Here is a 20,918-nt window from a genome sequence, read left to right as displayed (position 1 = left end):
TGAGAGGAATGTATATAAACTGTACATGCATACATACACACATACTTCTCCAGAACAATTTACTGGGTGTGCTGGTTCCCTCCCCAAAGGAGTAAACCTGAGTCATTCCAAGCTAAGGTACTTTCTATGTTTCCTTCTCCTTTCTCTCTTCTATTATTTGCTAGCTAGCAATAATGGAATCCCTTGGGTTTAAGCCAAAGAAAAATCTGGGAGACAAGAACAGACTTTGCAGCTTTTTTTTCTCCCCCTGAGTGCCTCTTTTTTCTTTTGAGTTTCTGACGAATGACTATAATTTATTTCTACCAAATTTAAATAAGTACTGCTGCCTTGTGTATTTAACTAGGCAGGCAGAGGGAACTGGTTTGTTTAGGAAGCAGTGACTGAGAAACCCTGGCCAGGCGACAGAGGAGGGCAGAAAGAATCCAGACCAATTTGTATGCAGTATATTTTACTCCCATGAAATAAAACACATTTTTTTTCATATTTGCTGAAAAGTAAAACAATAATATTGTACGAAATGTTATACACAGGGTAGGTTGTACATAGCAGTTTCAGAAACATCATTGCATCCACCAGAGAAACTATTCTAAAACTGATATTCACACATTTTTTTATAATAATAATATGTTAGAAACATACAGTGTGGCATTTAGTATATACATTCCTTTGCTTGCAAGCGAAAAATCCTAATCGCTTCTGTATAACATGCTTTATTTTAAAGCCTAACCTTTAAAAACACTGTTGTGATATTACTAACAACTGCTTTTTATAAAATTAATTTGACATTTCGATATATATACATCCTTTCAGTCATTTTAATGTTAACAATGCTAAACTTAAAAAATAACAAGCTTATAGTAATGTTAAAATGTCATATCCAGTCAAACATTTGTGTGTCCTCGCAACTGTTGGAAATACTTTTAGTGAAAGATGTCAGACGTTGAGAAAATTCCTTTGAAATCAAAGGAGCTCTCTTTAATTCAGTGGTTTCCTTTTCTCCCTAAATCTTCTTTCTCTCTCCCTTTCTTTGTTTAGTGCCCACGACCTTCTAGCATAATTCCCAGTCTTTCAAGGGCAGAGCTGCCCCATCCACGGTCCTAGGATCCCCGTGCAGTGGGGCGCGGCTCACACGGGCCGGTCCACGGCGTACTGGCAAGCACTCAGGTTGGATGCCGGGTTCTGCACGCTGGCGTAGCCGAAGCTGGAGTGCTGCTTTGCTTTCAGTCTCAGGCTGGCCAGGCTCGAGTTACACGTGTCCCTATAAACGTACGGAGGAGTCGGCGGCGCGTAAGGGCAGGCGGGCGTCGGCACCGCGGAATTCAGCGAAGGGCTGCTCAAGTTGTTCAAGTTATTCAGGCTGTTGAGGCTGGAGCCCGGGACGCCGGTCACCGCTGAGGGTACCATACTGGACGACATGCTCATGGACGAGATGGAATTGGGCGGGGAGAACATGCTCTGTGACGACAGGGGGTTGACGTTCATAGAGTTGAAGAAAGGGAAGCTCTTGGTGGACAGGGAGGCCGAAGTGAGGCCCTTGGCGGCCCAGTTATTGTACGAATATCCCGGGTACATGTCGTCGTAGGGCTGCATAAGCCCGTTGAACTGCGGCCCAAAGCCATTCTTGCACAGCTCGGCCTGCTGGTTGCGCTCCCGCTTTCTCCATTTGGCCCGGCGATTTTTGAACCAAACCTGGGGATGAAGGGCAAGGAGCGAACAGACGCCACAGATCGGATTAGTAAAACCTTGCTCCCGGAAAGCACTAGCGATCCCCCCTCCGACACACAAGTGTATACCCTCGCCGCCACAGTTTTCCCCAGCCGCTCCCCACCCCCCTCCCTTGCGCCGCGCCCCAAGCTGCCAGAACCCCGTCCCAACACAGAGGCCCCGACCAGTTCAGGCTTGCGAGTCCGGGCTCTGAGTCGCGCCACAAACCCCAGCCCAACGCCCGGCGGCCTGCGGGTGGCGTGTTCACTAACCCCGGTCCTCCTCAGGGGCCAAAAACACTTACTGCAAAATAAACGCGGAGCAGCGGGCTCTCTGCCCAACCCTTCCCCGGCCACCTTGCAAACTTGCTTGCATTCCAAAGCCACAGACCCAGAGATGAGGGCAAGGGGCTGGGAGGCCCCTTTCTCCCACAACCCTCCTCCCCTCTCGGATCTTCACTCCCGCCCCGCTTCTCACAGAACGAGCGCCCTCATCAGGCACCCGGCCGCGACCCCTTCCTCGCCTAGCCAAAAGAACCAAATAAAACGCAAAAGCCCACCTCCCCGACAGCTCATTAAACCCCAAGAGTTTGGCGTGTAAATCTCCGGGAACCCTGAGCGAGTCGCTCCTGCAGCCTCCCCCACCCTGCGGTCCGCTCCTTCACACTCTCCGCCCACCCAGGGCAGGCCCGCGCGCCCGGCGCTGCTCGGCCAGGCCTAGTTGCAGGGCTTTGCTGGCGGTCGCCCAGCCCGGCCAGCCCCCACCCGCGTCCGATGGCCCAGACGCAAACCCGTTCTCAATCCACATCGGGCCCGCCCGTCGCCCCAGACGGCGGCTTTTGTGTATTGGAGCGAGGCCTGGCCCGAGATTTCCGAGCTGACACCGGTGATGTTTCACATTACACATCTCAGCCAGGCCCAGACGCCTAATCCGCTTTTTTTTTTCTTTTTCCCTTTCATTCTAGATTTCCTTTTTATCCCCCTTCCTCTTTGCACCCGACAGCTATAAAAAGCAAGCTTCATTCCCCACTTGGCTGGACGAGCACCGGGCCTGGAAGGAGGCAGGCGGAGGGAGTGAGAGCCCAGCGCAGCGGCGGCCGGGAGCTCGCGAGGGACTGCTGAAAAGCCGAAGAGGGTGGGGTAGGGTTTTTCGAAGGGTTCCGGAGACCCCATAGATTGTTTTCATTTAAATTACTTGCCTTTTCTACCCTGGCCGCCTAAACTTTGCCCAGGCGAGAACAGTCCGTGCGAGGCCCGTTCCCCAGAAGTGCAGGAGGGCTAAAGAGAAACTGACCTTGCGAAAAAACCACGCGGCCAGGGCCTAAACATAGGTCTGCGCTGTTAAACTAAAACCATTTCCAACTTCATCCTGGTTCCTATATCCACTAGGTTAGCCTCATTCCCTACACAGATGCTACTCAGAGTGCCTTCCTCTCTCTGCTTTCCGAGCGCATTTTGGTCTTTATTCATCATTAGTGCTATACAGTGTTTTCTCAGTTCTAACTGGGAGCTCTTTTTCCATCCAGAGCTTTTTGTTTTTTAACAGCAAAACCTCTGGATCCTGCTATGTGATACTTTCAGAATCCTAACATTTGGAGTTTTTCACCGACCAGCACAAACCAGGATATTGCTACCGCGTAATTTATTTAAGTTCATTTTTGCGAATTCATTAAGTACAGATTTGCTACAAAGGTAAGCCTTTTCTTTAATAAAACTATTATAATTGGGAGGAAGGGCGTGAGTAACAGTCTCCTGAGAGAAGATAAATAAACCAAATAGAAAAGTCTTTCTTCTTTTTTCCTTTCTTTCTAAGAGGACTGGCAGGATAGCAGTTCTGTATTAAAACTACTTCCGCAGATCACAAAACCGAGGATAGTAGGGTGTGGGAGAGAACTGAGTGGCAGAAAAACCGCAAAGACCTTGTGATGAGGATGAGCCGAGTAAAGAAAAGGCCCGGCTAGACCTGGCGCAAAAGTTTTCCAGGGAGAGCCAACCCTTGCGTGTCTCAGGCGGGTTTTCCTTGTTAAACGCGCGCAGGTCGGAGCCTGTCCTCAGCTCCTGGCTTGGGAGGGATTTTATTAGAGCTCGTCTGGCGAATGCAAACGGGGAACACAATGCCCTGTGCAGCGGAATGCACGCGGCCCCGTTTGGGAGCACGCTGTGTGGCGGGGCGGTGAGCCGGACCGCTCCCGGCGCCTGCTCCAGGCCCGCGGCTGGTCTCGGAAGGGGGAGCTGTGACCTTGCAACTTGGGCCGCCGCGAGGCCTTCTGCTTTTGCAAAGGCACCCACCCGAGCCCTCCCGGACGGCTCTGCCTTTCACCCTCCCTCCTGATCTACAGGGCCGGCATCCCAGTAACGCCCTCCCCAGCTTCGTGCGGGCTCCTACCCGGACTCGTGCTTCCGTTAGGTTGGTCCACACTGCGATTTCTTCGCGCGTGGACATGTCCGGGTAGCGGTTCCTCTGGAAAGTGGCCTCCAGTTCCTGCAGCTGCTGGCTGGTGAAGTGAGTCCGCTGACGCCTTTGCCTCTTCTTCTTGGACGGGTCTTCGGCTCCCACGTCCTCATTCTTTCCCTGCTGGCTCTTATCTTTCTCTGAAAACGAAACACAGAGGTCCCCGTCAGCATGCCCACCTGCTGCCCGCCAACGCCAACTGGACCAGGCGGCAGAGGCCAGAGCCGGGCTGTCTGGCGGGGGAGGAGTGTGCGAGCCGCTGCTCCGGGCCACGGAAAGCGCTGCGTCTGCGGGTTGTGCAAACGTGAGTGTGGGTGTGCGCGCCCCATCTCCTCCCCTCCCCCAGCGCCGCACGTTTTATTTACATGTTTATCTCACTGCGACGGCACATTCATTTTTATAGCCTGTGCTTTCAAGTGTATGCGCTTCTGCGAGGACACATCAAATCTCTCGGGGCACCCACACGCGCGTGTTTTACAGAACCTCCCCTGGTAGAAAGCTTAGATATCGAGGCGGTTTCCAAAGGCTAGGAAAAGTACACTTTGGGATTCGGCGAGGCACCCAAGTTCCTCTGCCCTTTAGAAGAAGAAAAACAAAACAAAAACGCCTGTTCTTCTGAGGCGTAGTTTCACAACTATTTTTCTAACAAGCGGAGCTTCTTGGGAGCTGAAAGCTGAGAGCAGAACAGGGACCGCGTAAGGGCTGGGGAGGGCCGGGGGAGGCGGCCCCCTCTGAAGGTCTAGAACGGAGATGCTGGGACTTCTGTGACCCAGAAAAAGGAAGGGAGATCAGGGTCGTAATGGGAGAAGGGGACCGTGCAGAACGACTCGCGTGGTTCGCGCCACCCCAGCCGGGCAGTCGATGCAGAGAGAAGGGACGCGGGATACATACAACCCTGGCTCCGGAAGTTCTGCGGGGAGCGAGCCGAACGACCACTCCCACCACGCCTCCCCCAGGTGGGGCCGACTTCCTTGGGACCGCGCGGCGCCTTACCTGCGGCCTCGGGGCTGGGGGTGTCAGAGATGGTGTGCACCTCCAGCCTGTGCTTGGAAGAGTCCAGGGAGCGGGCCTGACCGGGAGCCAGGACCGAAGCCATGGCCAGCGGCTGAGAATGGTGACAGGAGGAGGACGAGGAGGCGGCCAACAGCTTGGTTCCTGCTGCTCGGTGCTCCAAGTGCAGCGGGCCTTTCATGCAGTTCATGGACGAAGGAGCGCGCCGCCCTACGAGTCCTGGGTTGCTGCCCCGCCGAAGCCCCGTGGCCGCCGCAGCCGCCTGCTCCGCTTCCCGCTCCAGGCGCGGAGTTTCCTCGCGGTGGCCGCCGCGGGCAGAGCCGGGAACACAACCCGCGCGGAGTCCTGGAGCCGAGCCGCCCCCCCCGGCTCCTTGCGAAGGCTCAAGCGAAAGGATCCAGCGGCCGAGAGTCAGCGGGTCAATGGAGAGACATGGGGATGTGGGTAGGAGAGAATGGTTCGGAGCGTCTTTGGGGAGCAGGCTTCCAAGCTCCAAAGCGAAACAAGAGTGGGCAAAGACCCCTTTCTTCCCTCCCTCCCTCCCCCTCGTACCCCTCCAATAAGGAAAGCTAACGCCGTTCGCGCTCTGCCCGCCCCCCGCGCGGCAGCCCTGACAGCGAAGTGTCAAGAGTGACAGGGACAGGTAGCTGATATTAGATCTCCCGTGGCGGCGGCGGCGGCGCGGGCCTCTCGGCGCACCCTCCGCGGGGCGCACACGCACACCCCCTCGGGCAGTAGAGCTCGAGCCTGGCCTCGCCGCAGCTCAGCTCCCAGCACCCAGACGAGCGACGGACCAGTTCTGCGGCTCCAAGCTTCCCTGTTGGCCTAACATCTTAAAACCAGAGGCGGGCTTCCTGGTGCCGAGACGTCACTCGGCCGCTGCCCTCCCCAGCCCTCCCCGACCCTCCCAGCCTCCGCCTCCTCCCAGACCCTTCGCCGGCTGGAGTGACGTGGCTCCACACCAATCAGGAGCCCCCGAGCCGTGACGGAGGGCCCATCCCGTCTGCACCTATCAGATGTGCGGGGCCGGGCCAATACCTCCGTGCGCCCGCAGAGTCTACACCCGCCGGCTCCCGGGAATTCTGCTCCGGCCCGGCCCAAGACGATCCGGCTTTTAGTTCTGGTGAGGAGGTGGAAAGACGAGGCTGGGAGTAAAAAGCTCGTTGGAAAAAAGCGGAAAGGTGGAAGGCTGAGGGGTACAAGGATCAACAGGGCACCCAGCACCCCCTCCCCTTTTGTGCCTCACTACGCTTATTCCCTACCGAGAGGTGTTTTTCTCCCCCTGCAAGGAAAGGAGATATACTACTTAAAACCAGAAAAAATTTAAAACACCAACAAATCATCTCTCCGATCTTAAATTTTCCAAACAACCTGTCAAGTGAATGCTGCGGCGCTAATCTGAAGAAGCTTTACTTTAATTGCAAAGAAGACAGAGCCCTGAGAAGAGAGGCTAATAAATTAGAAATCAGAAGCAAATGGACCCGTCAAAAGAAAATTACCTTGACTTTAAACGAACAACTGTTTGGTGGTTCACTCTGGATTTATACAAGAATAAAAAGTCGCCTCAGATCACGTTCTCTGTAATGCTTATTAGTCCCCAGACAGAAAACACACAATAGAATAGAAACCCTAACCCAGCATTTTCAAAATGCTGAAAGCTTATCCATTCTACTTAACGTTGATTAAGACACATATCCTAGGGCTTTCAAATTCCTTATACACTGTATTAAGCACCTCCTAACCCAACAGAGAATCTTGCTTTAAATTTGACTCTTGTTTACTTTATTATCAATCAGATTCAAATCCATAAAGCCTGTAGAATCAACAACTTTGAGCTAATTATATATAAAATATGCTTTTAATGAATTTCCATACAATTAAGAATGTTGCCAAATAACCAATTTCAAGGATAATTTTGAAGTCATTTTCTATTCCTAGGAGCTCAAGGCTGTATTGAATTGTTGGAGTCCAAGCAGGCAGAGACAGTAGGCTGTGGGTGAAGGGCAAAAGCCTAGGAGGACACTCAACAAGGAAAAATAAAGCCTTGTTCGTTCATTTGAGACAAAAGGAAAAAACACCTTTGGGGACATGTAAATCTTTATAGCACTATTTTCACAGAAATTAAAGAAATAAATCCAAAGATATCATTCAAAATAATTTGTGAAAGTCCTTTTGTCCTCTGGCTTAGGTCAGCTGAAGAGCACAAACTAATCTCCCCTGGGTTTCTGCATTGACGATTGCTTTATTGTGGAGTTAGTGTTATCATCCCTGAATGTGTATTTGTTTGACATTACAGTCAATGATTTGCAACGCCAGTATGAGGTATCTTCAAAAAACTCACTCCTTGCCCTTGTTCCCAAGATTGAGAAACTCATTCAGTTTGAGGCAGAGTGGATAAGGCAGACAACAAATATGTTTGTAACTTAGGTGTCTCTCCTTTGCCCTGCTCCCCCACCTCATGGTATCTGCAACTCCTCCCCCATCTTAAACAAGCTTGAGAGCAGTCCAAAGGACCAAATGAGAATTCTTTAGTCTCTGCCCAAAGTATCATCCTAGTGTAAGAAGATGTTAGCTAACAGGAGGAGCTTTCTTCATAGGACGCTTTAAATCAGCATTTCTGGCTTTTTTAACCTTTTATTCCAGTTAACCCCATTCCATGCACACACACACCTGCTCAGAGCAGAACACATCCCCGTGTGACCGGTCTGCATTAGCTGAGGCTCATCCATCCAGCTATATTAGGTTCTGAAATCTTATCACTAAATTATACATATTACATAAGCAGCCTGTTGGTAAAGAAGGTTAAATTAATTTACATTCTGCTCATTATCGGGTGCTTAAATGACGCGTTTTATCCCTGAGATTTGGTAGACTCTCCTTCTCAGACCCCCCAGTGTTTCACCGAAGACAATGCTCTTACATTTGTAGTGGTTTTTAATCTGATAAGACTCTAATTTGCTTAAGTCTTTTAAATAAGGGTTTTAAATGTTTCTAGCCATTTTCTTATTGAATTTCCTCTAATTCCCTCAAGATCATAAAGTATATGCGTAAAGTAAATATCTCCTCCCACTGCACTGACAGCCGATGACCTATAACTAAGTCAATATGAATCCAGCTCTTTTCTGCCCAATATGTTTACTAATCATATTCCAATACCTTTTCTTAAACCTCGGCATAGCCGCAGTCCCCACAACAGCACATGCTCATGCCTTCATATCACAAAGAACTCCATCACATCAGAGAATGAAAGATTCTCCTCCACAGTGAACATACTCTCTTCCTTGTTTCTTCAAGTTTCAAATCCTGGAGTTACAATTTTTGGTGAAGGCTCTGAGTGGTTTTAAAAACTCAGAAGAGCCGAGAAGCTCCACAGAGCCATGTAAATTTCTAAGCCCATCTCTCATTAAATGCATGGAATTTTGATTTAAGCTCATTGGCTTTGTCAATGAACAGAACTTTCCTCAAGGCAAATACACATGTATGAAGGACCTAACCTAGACTCCAAAGTGGGTGAAAAACCCAAGGGCAAGTGGGAGCTCCACATAGTGCCAAAGTGTTGGAGATGTTGCAAGTGCTGGTGATCAGCCTGAAAGCCTAAAAAGATAAGAATCTTAAACTGTATTGATTCACTGCAAAGTCAAGTGGAGAATAAAGAAAGATAAATTATTTGAAGAACTCTGGTTAAGTGAAAACAAACTCATGCATATACCCCTCTATAGATAGAAATGAATGTACCTAATATATCCTCCCCTCCCCCCCAGTGGAGCAGGGGAGGTATTTCTTTGCATTTTTCTAGCCAGAGTTTCAACTCCCTCCTAATCTTCAAATCACTTTACACATTGATACTGGGTGACACCCTTTCCAGGCCCAACATGTTCACTCCATGGTTGGTAGGGGTGCTCCAACATGAACAGTCTAGAAGAGGAAAAGCAAGTGTGTAGTACAAGAAACACATTTCAGTTAAAACTGTAGTTTTGGTGGGCAATTTTTAGATTTAGTCTACAAAAAACTTGTGGGTGCACAGGTCTGGGCAGTATAGATGACAAAGGAGTTGGAAGTAAGGGAATCTTAGGTATGTTGCAAGTTCAACACTACTATTACGTGACCTATCCCCCACCCCACTCTTTGGCTGGTTCTAGAAATTACTGTGGGACTTCCCTGGTTGTCCAGTGGCTAAGACTGTGCTCCCAGTGCAGGGGGCGCCGAGATTAGATCCCACATGCAACAACCAAGGCTCAGAGCAGTCAAACATTTTTTTTTTTTTTAAAGAAATGACTATGTCTTCAGCAACTATCACAGAAATTGTCATTCCAGAAAAAAAAAAAAAATCAGCATAGTCGGTTCAGGGAAGCTGCATGGCTAGGGTGGGGAGAGGATGGGAAGCCCAGTGTGGGTTTGGATTTTCCACTCAGAAGATATCGTTTTGATCAGGTTTTCTTGCTTATTCTTTCAAAGAAAGCCCCTTGAGGAGGGCAATGTGTGACACAGGGTTAGGCATGTTTCTAGCTGGTATTTGCCACCGATTACCAGTCTTGAGGTCTTATTTAATTTCACACTCTTTAGTGCACAAAGGCCCTCTGGCCATCGCAATGAGAGGGGTTAGGCAGCACTGCTAAACTCTCCGCAGAGGGCGGCAGAGATGTGAACTGGGACCCAAGCGAGTGACTCAAGACTTTGGGGGGAAAAAGTCTGTCCTCAAAGTTCATCTGAAAGACTGAAATTAGATGTCTCTGCGCTGTCAGGCCATAGAGGGGTGGGAGTATTGCTACGGGTCCAGGTTAGCTCAAGGATGAGATCCTGCCGGACTCAGCTCGACTCGTGACAGGCATGGGTATGAGTGTGTGTGTGTGTGTGTGTGCGCATGAGCATGCAGTGTAAGGTGCAGAGCTCAGAGGGAGACCTTGCACCTTGCCCGAGAAGTGGCTCTGCCTCTGCTCGTTCCTCTGCCTGGCTTTTCTCTGCACACAAATCATGCTGGAAAGGGCCTCTTTGCTGTTCCCTGACCTGAGCCAAACACTTGGAACACCCAGAAATTAAAGGTTTATTGTGACTGATCCACCCCCACCCCAGTTCCCTAAATGCAATTTTTAAAAGTGCGGGTTTGCAAAAAGTGGCAGATTCTTTCAGGAATCAGAAGTTTGTAGAGGTACTGAGCAACACCCAACCTCTCTGGGTCCCTGCAAATGGTGCCCATATTTCTGTCCCTCACACAACCACTTTAAGTCTGTGGCAACTGGCTGGGGGGTTCCCTTCACCCCACACTGGCAGGGGAAGAGAAGAGCCAGAGATTAGAGGAAGCTCTGGGTCTTGTGAGTGGGGGTGCTGCAATCACTAAACCCACATGCTGTAGGGCCTGTTCACAGCAGCCTGTTAATGCTACAGGTTTATTAGGTGCTCACTTAATCGCAGAACACAACTACGAGTGGAAAAATAAAATAAAAAGAATGGTATACTTGTGTATGGGATACAAGAGAGACAAGGAATGAATAAACATCAGTGTCTAGGTCCAGAGAGACAGAAGTGACATGGGACTGACTAAAGTCACTTTTTAAAACATTGGGTTGAAATGCTTCTCTCTTTATTTTCCCTCTGTTTTCCCCTTTCCCGCTCATGTTGTCTCCCTTTCTATTTCTCTTGCTCCCCTTCTTTTCTCTTCCCCTCTCCCAGACATGCTGGTAGCTAACATTCAGCATTAGTTGTCATGGTGACCATAAATCACATAAATCCAAAAATACCCACCTATAATCTGAGATGAAGCTTTTATTTCCCTAGCGAAATAATATTTTAAAAGCTGTCAACTGACTAAAAAAAAAAAAAAAAAGAACCCACCTCATTGTAGTAACCCAAGTAATATATTACTTCTAAAGGTTTAAATTAAAATGTCAGCCTGTTAAAAACAGGCTGGGAGAATCCTGGGCACTCTTCATGTCAGATCCTCACAGTGGAGTTGACTCCATCACTCCTGATCACTCTTGAACATGTATACATAATTTTGCCTACTACCTCTCCTTCTATTAATTTCTTCCCTCCCCTCCCAACTACCTTAGTCCTCACCGATTGTCTGCCTTGGGTTGTAAAAGAATGGAATCTCTTTTTCAGAAAGGCACTCAATTCTTCGCCTGAGTTAGAGGACCTCCTAATTGGTCCTCCGTGGTCAACTGCTTCCCTATATGAAAAATGGGTGCCTTGGGGGGGAAAGATGCTGAACTGGGCCACAGTGAGGGGGTACTTTCTAGAAGAACTGAGAAGAAAGAAACGCAGAGGGAAGGGCTGGTGGGGGAGAGAGGAGTAGTGGAGTATGGAGCTGGGCAGCCAGGTTCTGTGGTTAAATCTAGCCCGGGAAAGGTATGTATATTTTCCTACTCTTGCCTTTTCTCCTGAGAGGAAACTTTCCCATTTGAAGACCCTGAGTGGAGGGTGGGAGGGAGGAGGGTGGCGACCGCAGTTGGGCCTTTTGTCTTCTACCTTGGGCTTGTTGTCTTTTGCCTATCTTTGGATTACAGGGTATTCGCCTAGATGAAGAGCCATTAATTACCCATTCAGTCAATATTAGGAGGACGACAAAGCTTTTTACATAGGATTAAGAAGACATCAGATTGTTCCATTAGTATATTCCTGCTCACGAATAAGCTTTCGTTATACATTTCCTTTTCCCCGGAGCCGCTCTAACAACTGCTGCATATATTACCGGCGGGCGGTGCGGGTTAACTGCCGAGCCAGCCCTGCGCACCTTGGAGCGCGCACCGCGTCGGCAGCGAAGAACCGACCGGACTGCCTACCGCTGGGGACTGACTGCTTTCGGACAATTTCCCCTCTTGGGAAAACACATCCACACACACAAAGGAGAGGCAGCTCTGCGGATAAACTGCAGATTTGGCGCGGGGTGGGCTGTGAGTAGAAAAAAAAAAAAAAAAAGGAATGCTGTCCTTCCCCACCTCCGCTCATCCTCACTCTCCTCCGGCACGTCCCCTCCCCTGCCCCCTGTCAGCACTAAGATTACCCCCATCCCCTTTTAAATACCCTCCTTTCTCTCCGACCAAGCTCAGGTCTAAGCGCCGCCCCGCGCAGCACGATTTTGCTTTTTGCTAGAGATGGTCTGGGCTGCTTTTACGGGTCTGTTTGTTAGCATTAAAGTCGTAGGGTAGTGGCGTAGAGAAATCGGATGATTTGCTTTGGGGGACATTAGGAATCAGTGATGAATGTGCTTGGCGAGCACTTGGTGATTGAATGAATGGGGCGCTGCGGCCGTCAAGGCGTCGGGGTTACCCCGGGTGCTCTGAGGAAGACGGGGAGCCGGCTGCTGCCTCGGGAGGCGGTGTGTGTCGCGGTTGGGGCCTTGGAGTCCTCGTCCCTAGGGAAGGAAGTCTGCGCGCACCAGAGGCAAGGGGCGAACACTTTCAGCACAAACGCTTTGCCAGAACGATTTAAAAATTAATCGAGTCGCTGTGGGGAGGCCTGGGGAAGATACCCGCCCCAGGTCTGGTCGCGAAGCCAGGCGCCGGGACCGATCTCGGCAGGTCGGTGGATTACAGCCCCCAAACTAGGGTCACTACCCCGAAATTTAAAGGTTATTGACAGGGGAGGAGCATTCCATCCTCTTCCTGAAGGTCGAGACAACTTTTTGAGTTCCTCCAAACGTAAACTCGTTTTGGGACACCCAAAGGGAAGGAAAGCCAAAGACGTCTGTTCTAGGGAGACGTTCCAAGCGGGCCTCTGCCCCTTCTGTAAGGAGGGGGGAGGGGGAGAGGGTACTGGTTAACTTGTCGACTCTTCCTCTCTCCACTTAACACACCTAGCCACTCCTCTCTCCACCCTCTCTCAAACCTCTGGCTTTAGGAGGTCTTCAGCCTGCTTCCTGCCCGCTCCCGTTTAAGGGTTCGAGCCAGACGTTGGGTCATTCCAACGGGTATCAAGAGAATGGGGACTCGACTGGGATGGGATACAGAGTCGGGGCCTCCAGGAGGTCGACCCTGTCAACTCAGAGAACGTTTTCAGTCTTCAGTGAGGACAGGGTGTTTTGGGGAAATGAGGAGAGGGCAGTGCCAATAATAGGATATCATGGCCCTTTTTGAAAATCGCATGTCATTACAAACATTTTTTTTCTTTTTAAAAGCAAATAAAACCTATTCAAAAGTTAAGGAGAAAAAAAAAAATCTTTTCTTTCTTTCTTTTTTTTAAAGGAAGCTGTGGCTAGGAGTTTGCATATTCCATAAGTTAAATTTACTTATATTCAGTAAGGGGACTCTTGCAACCTTCCTTCAGTGGTACTATACAGCTTTGCCCACTCGTGTGACATTTTTGGTCTACCCAATTCCCTAAAAGCCAATAACATCAAGAGTTTCAGCATTTTTTCCTATCACGTGTCTCTTCTTAATTAATGGCATTAAACATGTTTGGGCAGCAATTTTCTTCTTCAGTTCAAAAGGCAGAAAACACACTATTGGCTGTGTGGAGAAGAGCCTTTCCCAGCACTAAAATAATCCGGGCCTGAACGTAAGGGTTAAGAAAAATCATTAATTATTTCTAGCTCTTTATTTACTTGCTAATTATTAAAAGCAAACACCCAGGCCCACCTGCCCAGGATGTGACTGCAGCGAGCAGGACTCCGCGGCTCTCCCCCACTGCTTGCCCGCCTAGGAAGCCCACACCCCACCTCAGGTTTCTCACTGAAGAGGTCCTAAACTCCCGTGGAAGCCACCTGTCCTCAAAACCATTCCTGGGGGCAAGAAAAGGGTAGATGCGGGTGAGAAAAGTAGGAGAGATTTGGCATCTCTCGGCCCCGAAAGCAGGAGAAATGTCAGCCTCGGCTGGGCGGCGGCCGGCCCGCGCTGTGCGAAGCGACATTGGGAAGCTCCCCTGGTCTGGCCGGAACCAGGGCTCAACCCGTACAAAGCATTTTCTCCGGGAGTCATCGCTGCTCTTGATTTTTAACCATATCCCAAACATACTCCGGTGTAATAATTTATTTTTACGACCGATTATCAAACAGAAGAAGAATTTAACACAATCTTAATGACAGAAATCACCCGACGTTATCTCTGCAAGGCCCCATTTAACCCCATGGGGTTAATCCCGGACAAGTGAGCGTTTAACTGGCCCAGCAGGAGAACTAGCGATATTTCGCGGTGTTGAGGCCAGTTAGTTCCATACCACTTTGGGCGCTTTATTCCAACAAATGGTGCTTTTCTCTCCGATTCACCGGGAAGCCCAATGCGGAGCCTTTGTTTTCTTCTTGGCAAGTTTATTTGGCGGGGATACCAATTCGCCCCCCTCTCGCACATATTACATATGTATCTTTACATTTTAATCCAGAAAGTGGTGGTTAGGGGCGGAGGTCTGCGTGTGTGTGTGTGTGTGTGTGTGGGTGGTTATGTCCTCACATTATCAAAGGTCAACAACCTCCTAAGAATAGGCACTTACTTATTAGGAGCCTGTAAAACATGGGGAATAGACCAACGGCAAATCTGAGTTTTTCTTGTATTCCTAAGGAAAGGTTGTCCCTTCAACCCCTCTGTCTCTTTCTCTCACACACCCCCTAAAGACCACGATTCAATTCAACAAGGTCTATGCGGAGAGGACGTTTTAAGTTTTACACAAGCGTGCAGACTTCGAGCAGCAATAGCCCTTGACTCTTCCATAGTGAAACCAGACCATCGATTGCACCGCCAAAACCCAGACCCTGCAACCAGCACCACAGGGAGGTGGTGCCACAGGGTCACACACTCCATTCCACCCTCAGCTGCTGCGCGCACTCGCTGCCCTCCGGCTCCGTAGGGCTGTTGTCAGCGCCTCCACCTCGCCACCGGGGCGAACCGACGCTAACCAAAGCCTCGCGCGCTGGCCTTCCGCGGGAAACCCCGCACCCACAAGGCTGGGCGGGGCGCGGCCGAGGGCCGCCGGGACCGGGTGGGCCCTGCTGGTGCGGCGTGCAGTGGGACGTAGTGAGCGACAGAGGTCGCTGTTGGACCACTTTTCCACGCCAGCTAGAGGCCCGGAGGGAGCTCGGGGTGTGCGCAGATCAGGCCACACATCAGGAGATCATCAGGAAAGAGCGAGAGGGAGAGGGAGAGGCGATGGGTCTCAGGAGTGCAGTATAATTTGGGAAAAGAATTAGCGTTCCTTGGACGGCTGCTTCCCGTCCCAACCGGAGGCCAAGTGTCTTAAGTTCCGAGCAGGCGCGCCCCGTCTGGCGGCCTCACCCGCGTGCGCCTCACTCGAGCCCCGGAGGCTGGGAGGCGGGCGCCCGGCGCTCCGCCTGCGCCTCGCTCCAGGTCTTACCGTTGGCGCCGGGATGCTGCCGCGGGAAGAGCTTGCTGCTGGCCGCCTCTTTCCGGCTCTCCGGAGAGTCCGTGAACTCGACCTTTTTGATTTCGGAGTCTTTGGAGAAGAGGCATTCAACGGCCGCCGGCTGCACGCCTAGGCCACGCGCGCCCGCCCCACGTGCAGGGAGAGAGACGCCCCGGACGGCGTGGGAAAGAATCGGGGTGTCGAAGAGAGTGGGGAGGGAGGCAGGAGCGAGGAAAGAGAGGGACAGAGAGCAGAGACCCAGTTAGAGGAAAGGGCGGAGGACGCGCCAGTCTCCCGGACCGTCTGGCAACCCCGCGCAGGGCGCTGTTCTGTCTCCGCGCCTCCCGGGCTACCAGCGGCTCCCGCGAAAAGGAGGCCCGAGGCTTGGAGACGCGGAGCGCGGCTCCCTCCCCACCCACAGCCCCCCACCAGGAGAGTCCCCCGGCGTCTAGGTTCTGATTTCCTTCCTGCCCTGGCCGGCCCCTCCGGGAAAAGCCCCTCGCACGGCCTCGCCATAAGACCAGTGCCCTTTCGCCGCCCTCGCGTGGCGCGGTCTCAGGTCGGGTGACCCTGGCGGAAGAAACGACTCTTACCTAATTGCACACACGCCGACACTAGTTTGCGGCAGTTGGTCTCCATTCCCCGTTACCTGCAAAACAAGAGAAGGAGGGCTGTGAGAAGCGGCGGCGGGCGCACAGGGCTCGCAGGAGGCTACCTGTGGGGCAGAGGACTTCAACACAAGCCATCCGGCGCCTCTCCCTACTAGGTTTCAGGAGTGTTTCTCGGACCTGACAGTCTCTGGCAGCAAGAGCCCGGCCTCATCCCCACCCTTGCTCCCGGTGCTGGACGTCCGACGGTTTACCCAAGTGTGTGTGTATGGGGGGCGTTGGATCTCTCTACAGAGCTGCCGCCAATGGGTCCAGGGGCTCTTGGCCGATAAAGCCACCGCGTTCTGGGAACCCAAGCTGTGGAACTACTCACAGGGGTGCCTGTGTCAGGGGTTAAAAACCCGTCTGAACCCGAGGACAACCTTAGAGGGGGATACAAAATTTGGGTGAAGAGGACTTTCTCCGTGGGTAGCTGTGTGCGAAGGCCAGCACAGTGCTTGTCCGTTAGTTGAAGCTCAGTAAACATGTACAGAGTGTCAGAGTCAGCTTGTTCCTATCCTAGATAGAACCCCTCCACCCCCCACCCCCGCCTCGATTTTCTGTAATTCTGAAACGAACAGAACTCCAAGGCCTAGGATGCTCAGAGCAGACTGGCTTCGGGCCTCTCTTCTATCAGAAGCCACTTTTCCATATTTAGCCACACTTTCCCCTGGAGATACTCACCCGGTCATTTATTTACCCTAAAGTATGATTTAAGATCGCAGAGTAGGGGAACCGAGGTGGAGTGAGTTAGACTGAGGAGCGCGGGCAAACGTCCCCGGAGGGTTTACTGCCCGCCAAGGGTAGAGAAATAGCTCTGAGAGAACGGCTCCCCCCAGTTCCCCTTCTCCTCCCCGGCAAACCAAATCTTTTTTTAAATTTCCAACCACAACGCAGCGAGCCAGGCGTTTAATGCGCTCCCCCTTCTCCGCCACAGGCAAACCGGGAGAGGTGGGTGGTGGCGAGAGGGCTCTGTCGGGGTGGGTACAAGAGCGGCGGCTGCTTTAAAGACAGAAGAAAAGAATGAAGGTCCCAGCTCCCCAGGCCCCTCGGATCTCGACGCCTGCCTCGCTGCATGCTAACCAGGGTACGCCGGCGGCGGGAGGGCACCTCTTGCTCGGATCCAGGGCTGGGGCTTCGAGCTGGCGTTTGCCCGGTTGTTCGAGGGGCAGAGGTTGGGCAGGGAGCTGGGGGTGGGGGGGTGGGGTGTCTGACTCTGGCCTAAGTCGCATTTCTAGGTTCCTCGGCCTCTCCTGGAAGGAGCCAGGACCCAGGGGCCTCGGACCAAGGTCGCTGCCTAGCGCAGCTGCCTGGGGATCCAAGGGGTGGGGATCTCCAGGCGGTTCCCCGACCCTGCGGGAGACCCGGGTGGACGCGGGCAGGGGCTCTGCCTATCCTGGAGGGCCTGGGGGCCCAGAAGTAGCAGTTTGGCGGTTCCAGATTTAGTGATTCTGCAGTAAAATCACAGGATTAGTCCCTGATTGAGATGTCTGTTCGTGAGATATTACAAAATTCATTATCACAGCTTTCTACTAACTCGATATGAAGTAACACAGATGGGATTTTATTAGTCCAGACTTCAAATGTTTACTTATGATAATTTCGGGGAAAATTTGCATGTCATCATCATTTCGATAATCTTTTTTTTTTTTTTTTAACTTCTGAATTGGCTGCATTATTAGCCAGTAGCCAGAGCTTTGCAGATGGTAACCGCAGATAGTTTTTATTTTTAAAAATAGTAAAATCTACAAAAGAAAAAGATCGGATTGCTCAGTGTAAAGTCAGTCGATTATTACACGTTCTACCCCCTCCTCACTCCCACGCTTCAGTGCTGAAGACCAAACAAAGCAATACAAAACAAATCTTCAAGAACGCCTCTCTAAAGACTGAAAAGAAGGTCAAGGCATGTTCCTTAGCTCACTCCTACATGTCCTTGTGACTTGGGGATTTATTTTGCAGTCAAAATGAGTCCTGAGATTTGCACTTTTTTCTCCTCATATAATGACCAAACCTGCTAGATGAACTGAATCTAAATAACTGGGGAAGGTAATTTTTTAAAAGAGACCTCCAATTCCCTCCTGCCTGCTGATCCTTAAACTTGCCCTGTCAAGACAAGTCTTACAAGACAAATTTGGCTGCTGGATTTAGCGAGGGGCTTCAGTGGCTAATCTCACAAATTAAGACGAGCAACTTTTCCTGTTGGAAAGTTGTTCTCACCCCAAAAGTTCATGTCCTGGTTGGAATGTATATGCCAGGCAATCTTGTTTTGGTCAACTTGAGTTTTCTACTGTGAGCGCACTAAAAAGCACAACACGGCTAATGGGAACACTCTGAACCACACTGGCTAATACAAGCAGGCAAGCCCTAAGAAATAAAACAATTTGCTTAAAAATAATTTCTGACGACTGCCATAAGATGAAACTGTAGGAATGAAACATAGTCCTGATAATTCCAATCCTTTCCCATTTCCCTCCTTTCCATTGTTATCCTACAACAAAATCTCTGATGAAAGTTTAAAAATAAACATAAGAACATATGTTTTAAATGAACTAAATTAGTGAGATTAGTCAGTAAATTAATTTGCAGTGGGTAATCATTTAAGGAAATTAAAATACTGCTTAACGCAATTCTGTATTTTAGCAGTTTAACCCAATTAATATTGGTCATTTAGGAACACTTGGGGACAAACATGCTCAACTTGAGGAACAAAGCACCTGAATAATTTAAGTGTTTTGCTGAGGTAGAGCAAAACATTCCATACATGAAGTAGCTATTTCATTTTTAGGCAAAGTTTGATTATTGAAACTTTGGATGCTTCTTTTATGTGATATCAACAGAAATCCTCAGCCTATATTGCTTATGTGCTTTGTTTCCTTTACATAACTGGTATTTGTATTTTTAGATGGATTTCCTCCAAAATGATGTTAAAAGCAACTTTAATTCTTATTAATGGCCTAAAAAGAATGTGAGGAAATGTCTCTAAATCAAATTAATTTTTCATAAAATACTTTAGAATGTGTGAACTCCAATATTATTTTAATTCATGGTAGTGAAAGTTTTTTTTTTTAAATTTAATTTAATATGACATATTGCTTGCACAAATAAAATAAAAATCACAGGACCCTATGATGGTTTGACTTCTAAATTGCTAAGGAAAATAAAAATCATTAAATTGTAATAAAAAGAGGAACATATTCTCAGATTTAGAATCATAATTTTTTCCTCACTGGATGGTTGGAAAATAGTCGTCTCCCCTGTATCCATTTAAAATGTATCTCCCAAAGTGCAAGATTGGAGTTGACTGGTAATCAATTTAAAGGATTTATAATCCGAAGTAATTGTGTGAGCTTGGCATTCAGGCCTGGCTCCCAGGTAATTCGCTTGGGCCTGAGAGGTCACTAACTGCCAGTTAAGATGGAATCTTTTTTCCAATTGGTAACAATGGGAAGGGGGCTAATCTTCCAGTAGCTGAAACTTTGTACCCGGCCCTTTATCTTGAGAATGCTAATCCTCCGTCTGAGGATTTGTCCCTGCAGTGTTGGCACCAAGATTTAAGGGAAGATACCTCCTTTTAAATGCCAGCCATGGTCTCGCTTCCCACTCGACTTCAGCACCCCATAGATTGTTGGTGTCTGTGCCTGGGGACCAAGGGAACAGGGCTTTGCAAGGTCTGTTTGCCAACTGCGTTACCTCGGGGGGAAAGACAGCCCCCAAGAGCCACAAATCACCTTCGGTGAAGATTCTCCAAAGTGGAACAAATTTCCAAACTCGCATTATCTCACACCCCTGCGGGAGAGACGGCCCCCACTTACCGGCTGCCGGGAGAGAGCCGCAGTCTGCGCGTCCCGCCGCGTCCCGGGGCGATCTCCAGCGAGCCGAGACGCGGACTGCACCGCCGGCGCCCGAGAAGCCCGGGCCGGGAGGACTGCGGGGCTCCCGAGGGGGCCAAGTCCCGAGGGGGTCCAGGGGCGCGCGGCGGCCTCCGGAACCTAGCCGTCACTGGCAGCCTCTCCCCGCTCTCCTCCAGCCCGCTCGCTCGCTCTGGCACTCTCTCTCCCCTCCCTCGCTCTCATCCCGCTCTCCCCTCGGCTCCGGCTCCGTGTGGGGAGCGACGTGACGTCAGCAGAGATTCCACCAAACTCCACCGCACAGTGGCGGGCGCGCGGCCGAGCCGGGAGCGAGCGCGGGGGGAGCCCGCAGGGGCGACGGAAACCCGGCGGCGGCGGGCGGTGCAGGCCCGCGGGCGCGGGCGCCGGGAGCCCGAGGGGCAGCCCGGGGAAGGCGCGCGGGCGAGGGGGCCGGGCGGGGCGCTCAGACGGGAGCTCACTGAGCAGCAGGCGCGAGCACTCCCACTGTGGGGAGGAGGACGAGAAGGAGCAGCAGCAGAAGAAGGAATCTGCGCCAAACCAGGAGCTCGCATAAATCAGAGGGGAAGGGCAAGGGCGTCGAGGAGACGTCGGGGAGAAACGCTCTTCTGGAGTGTGTGTGTGTGTGTGTGTGTGGAAACCCGGACGGGGAGGGAGGGAGGGACAGAGAAAGTGGCCTAAGAAATGGAACAAAGGGCAGTATGCCTGGGTTTGTTTGGGGGCGAGGCTTGCAGGGTGTGAGTTTGAATAAGCTAGTGTGTGACCTTCTTTCAGGCCTGCAAGGGTTAGGAGAGAGTTCACAGATACCAGGAAGGCAGGAAGCTGGACAGAAGGTTGCGGGATGGGGTGAGAGAGGATGACTGGAGAAATCTGGAAAAGTGGGATGAGCAGGGGTCGGTGGGATGACTGGGTTTGGGAAGAGGGTGGGAGGAAGACAGCTAGAAGGGAGCTA

At 50.8% G+C, this 20,918-nt stretch overlaps 1 protein-coding gene across 3 annotated transcripts; it reads right to left on the bottom strand.

The window, feature by feature from the left end:
- Nucleotides 1-431: 431 nt before the first annotated feature.
- Nucleotides 432-20,146, bottom strand: PITX2 (paired like homeodomain 2). Of its 3 annotated transcripts, XM_055434658.2 has the most exons (5): nt 19,913-20,146; nt 16,047-16,102; nt 15,445-15,582; nt 4,090-4,295; nt 432-1,689 (listed from the first exon to the last, which is right to left on the bottom strand). In XM_055434658.2, exons 2-5 carry the CDS (start codon nt 16,090-16,092, stop codon nt 1,126-1,128), a joined length of 954 nt encoding a protein of 317 aa, XP_055290633.1. In that variant the 5' UTR covers nt 16,093-16,102; nt 19,913-20,146; the 3' UTR covers nt 432-1,125. The 3 variants fall into 3 exon arrangements, with proteins under 3 accessions (XP_055290633.1, XP_055290634.1, XP_055290632.1); XM_055434659.2 differs by lacking the exon at nt 15,445-15,582 and having other exon boundaries at nt 19,913-20,141; XM_055434657.2 differs by lacking the exons at nt 15,445-15,582; nt 16,047-16,102; nt 19,913-20,146 and adding an exon at nt 5,149-6,060.
- Between the last annotated feature and the right edge of the window lie 772 nt (nt 20,147-20,918).

The sequence above is a fragment of the Moschus berezovskii genome, chromosome 5 (genome assembly GCF_049115385.1).
Source record: "Moschus berezovskii isolate FMDL1 chromosome 5, NW_MosBer_1.0, whole genome shotgun sequence".
Lineage (NCBI taxonomy): Eukaryota > Metazoa > Chordata > Mammalia > Artiodactyla > Moschidae > Moschus > Moschus berezovskii.
The sequence above is the reverse complement of the archived record's forward strand: the minus strand, read 5'-3'. Positions and strand labels throughout refer to the sequence as shown.

Excerpts from the sequence above, each read along its gene's own strand:
- PITX2 (XM_055434657.2), bottom strand. The coding sequence starts at position 5,356 with ATGAACTGCATGAAAGGCCCGCTGCACTTGGAGCACCGAGCAGCAGGA. Across the intron at positions 4,296-5,148 it reads CCCCAGCCCCGAGGCCGCAG|AGAAAGATAAGAGCCAGCAG; the intron begins GTAAGGCGCCGC and ends TTTCGTTTTCAG. Across the intron at positions 1,690-4,089 it reads TAACGGAAGCACGAGTCCGG|GTTTGGTTCAAAAATCGCCG; the intron begins GTAGGAGCCCGC and ends CTTCATCCCCAG.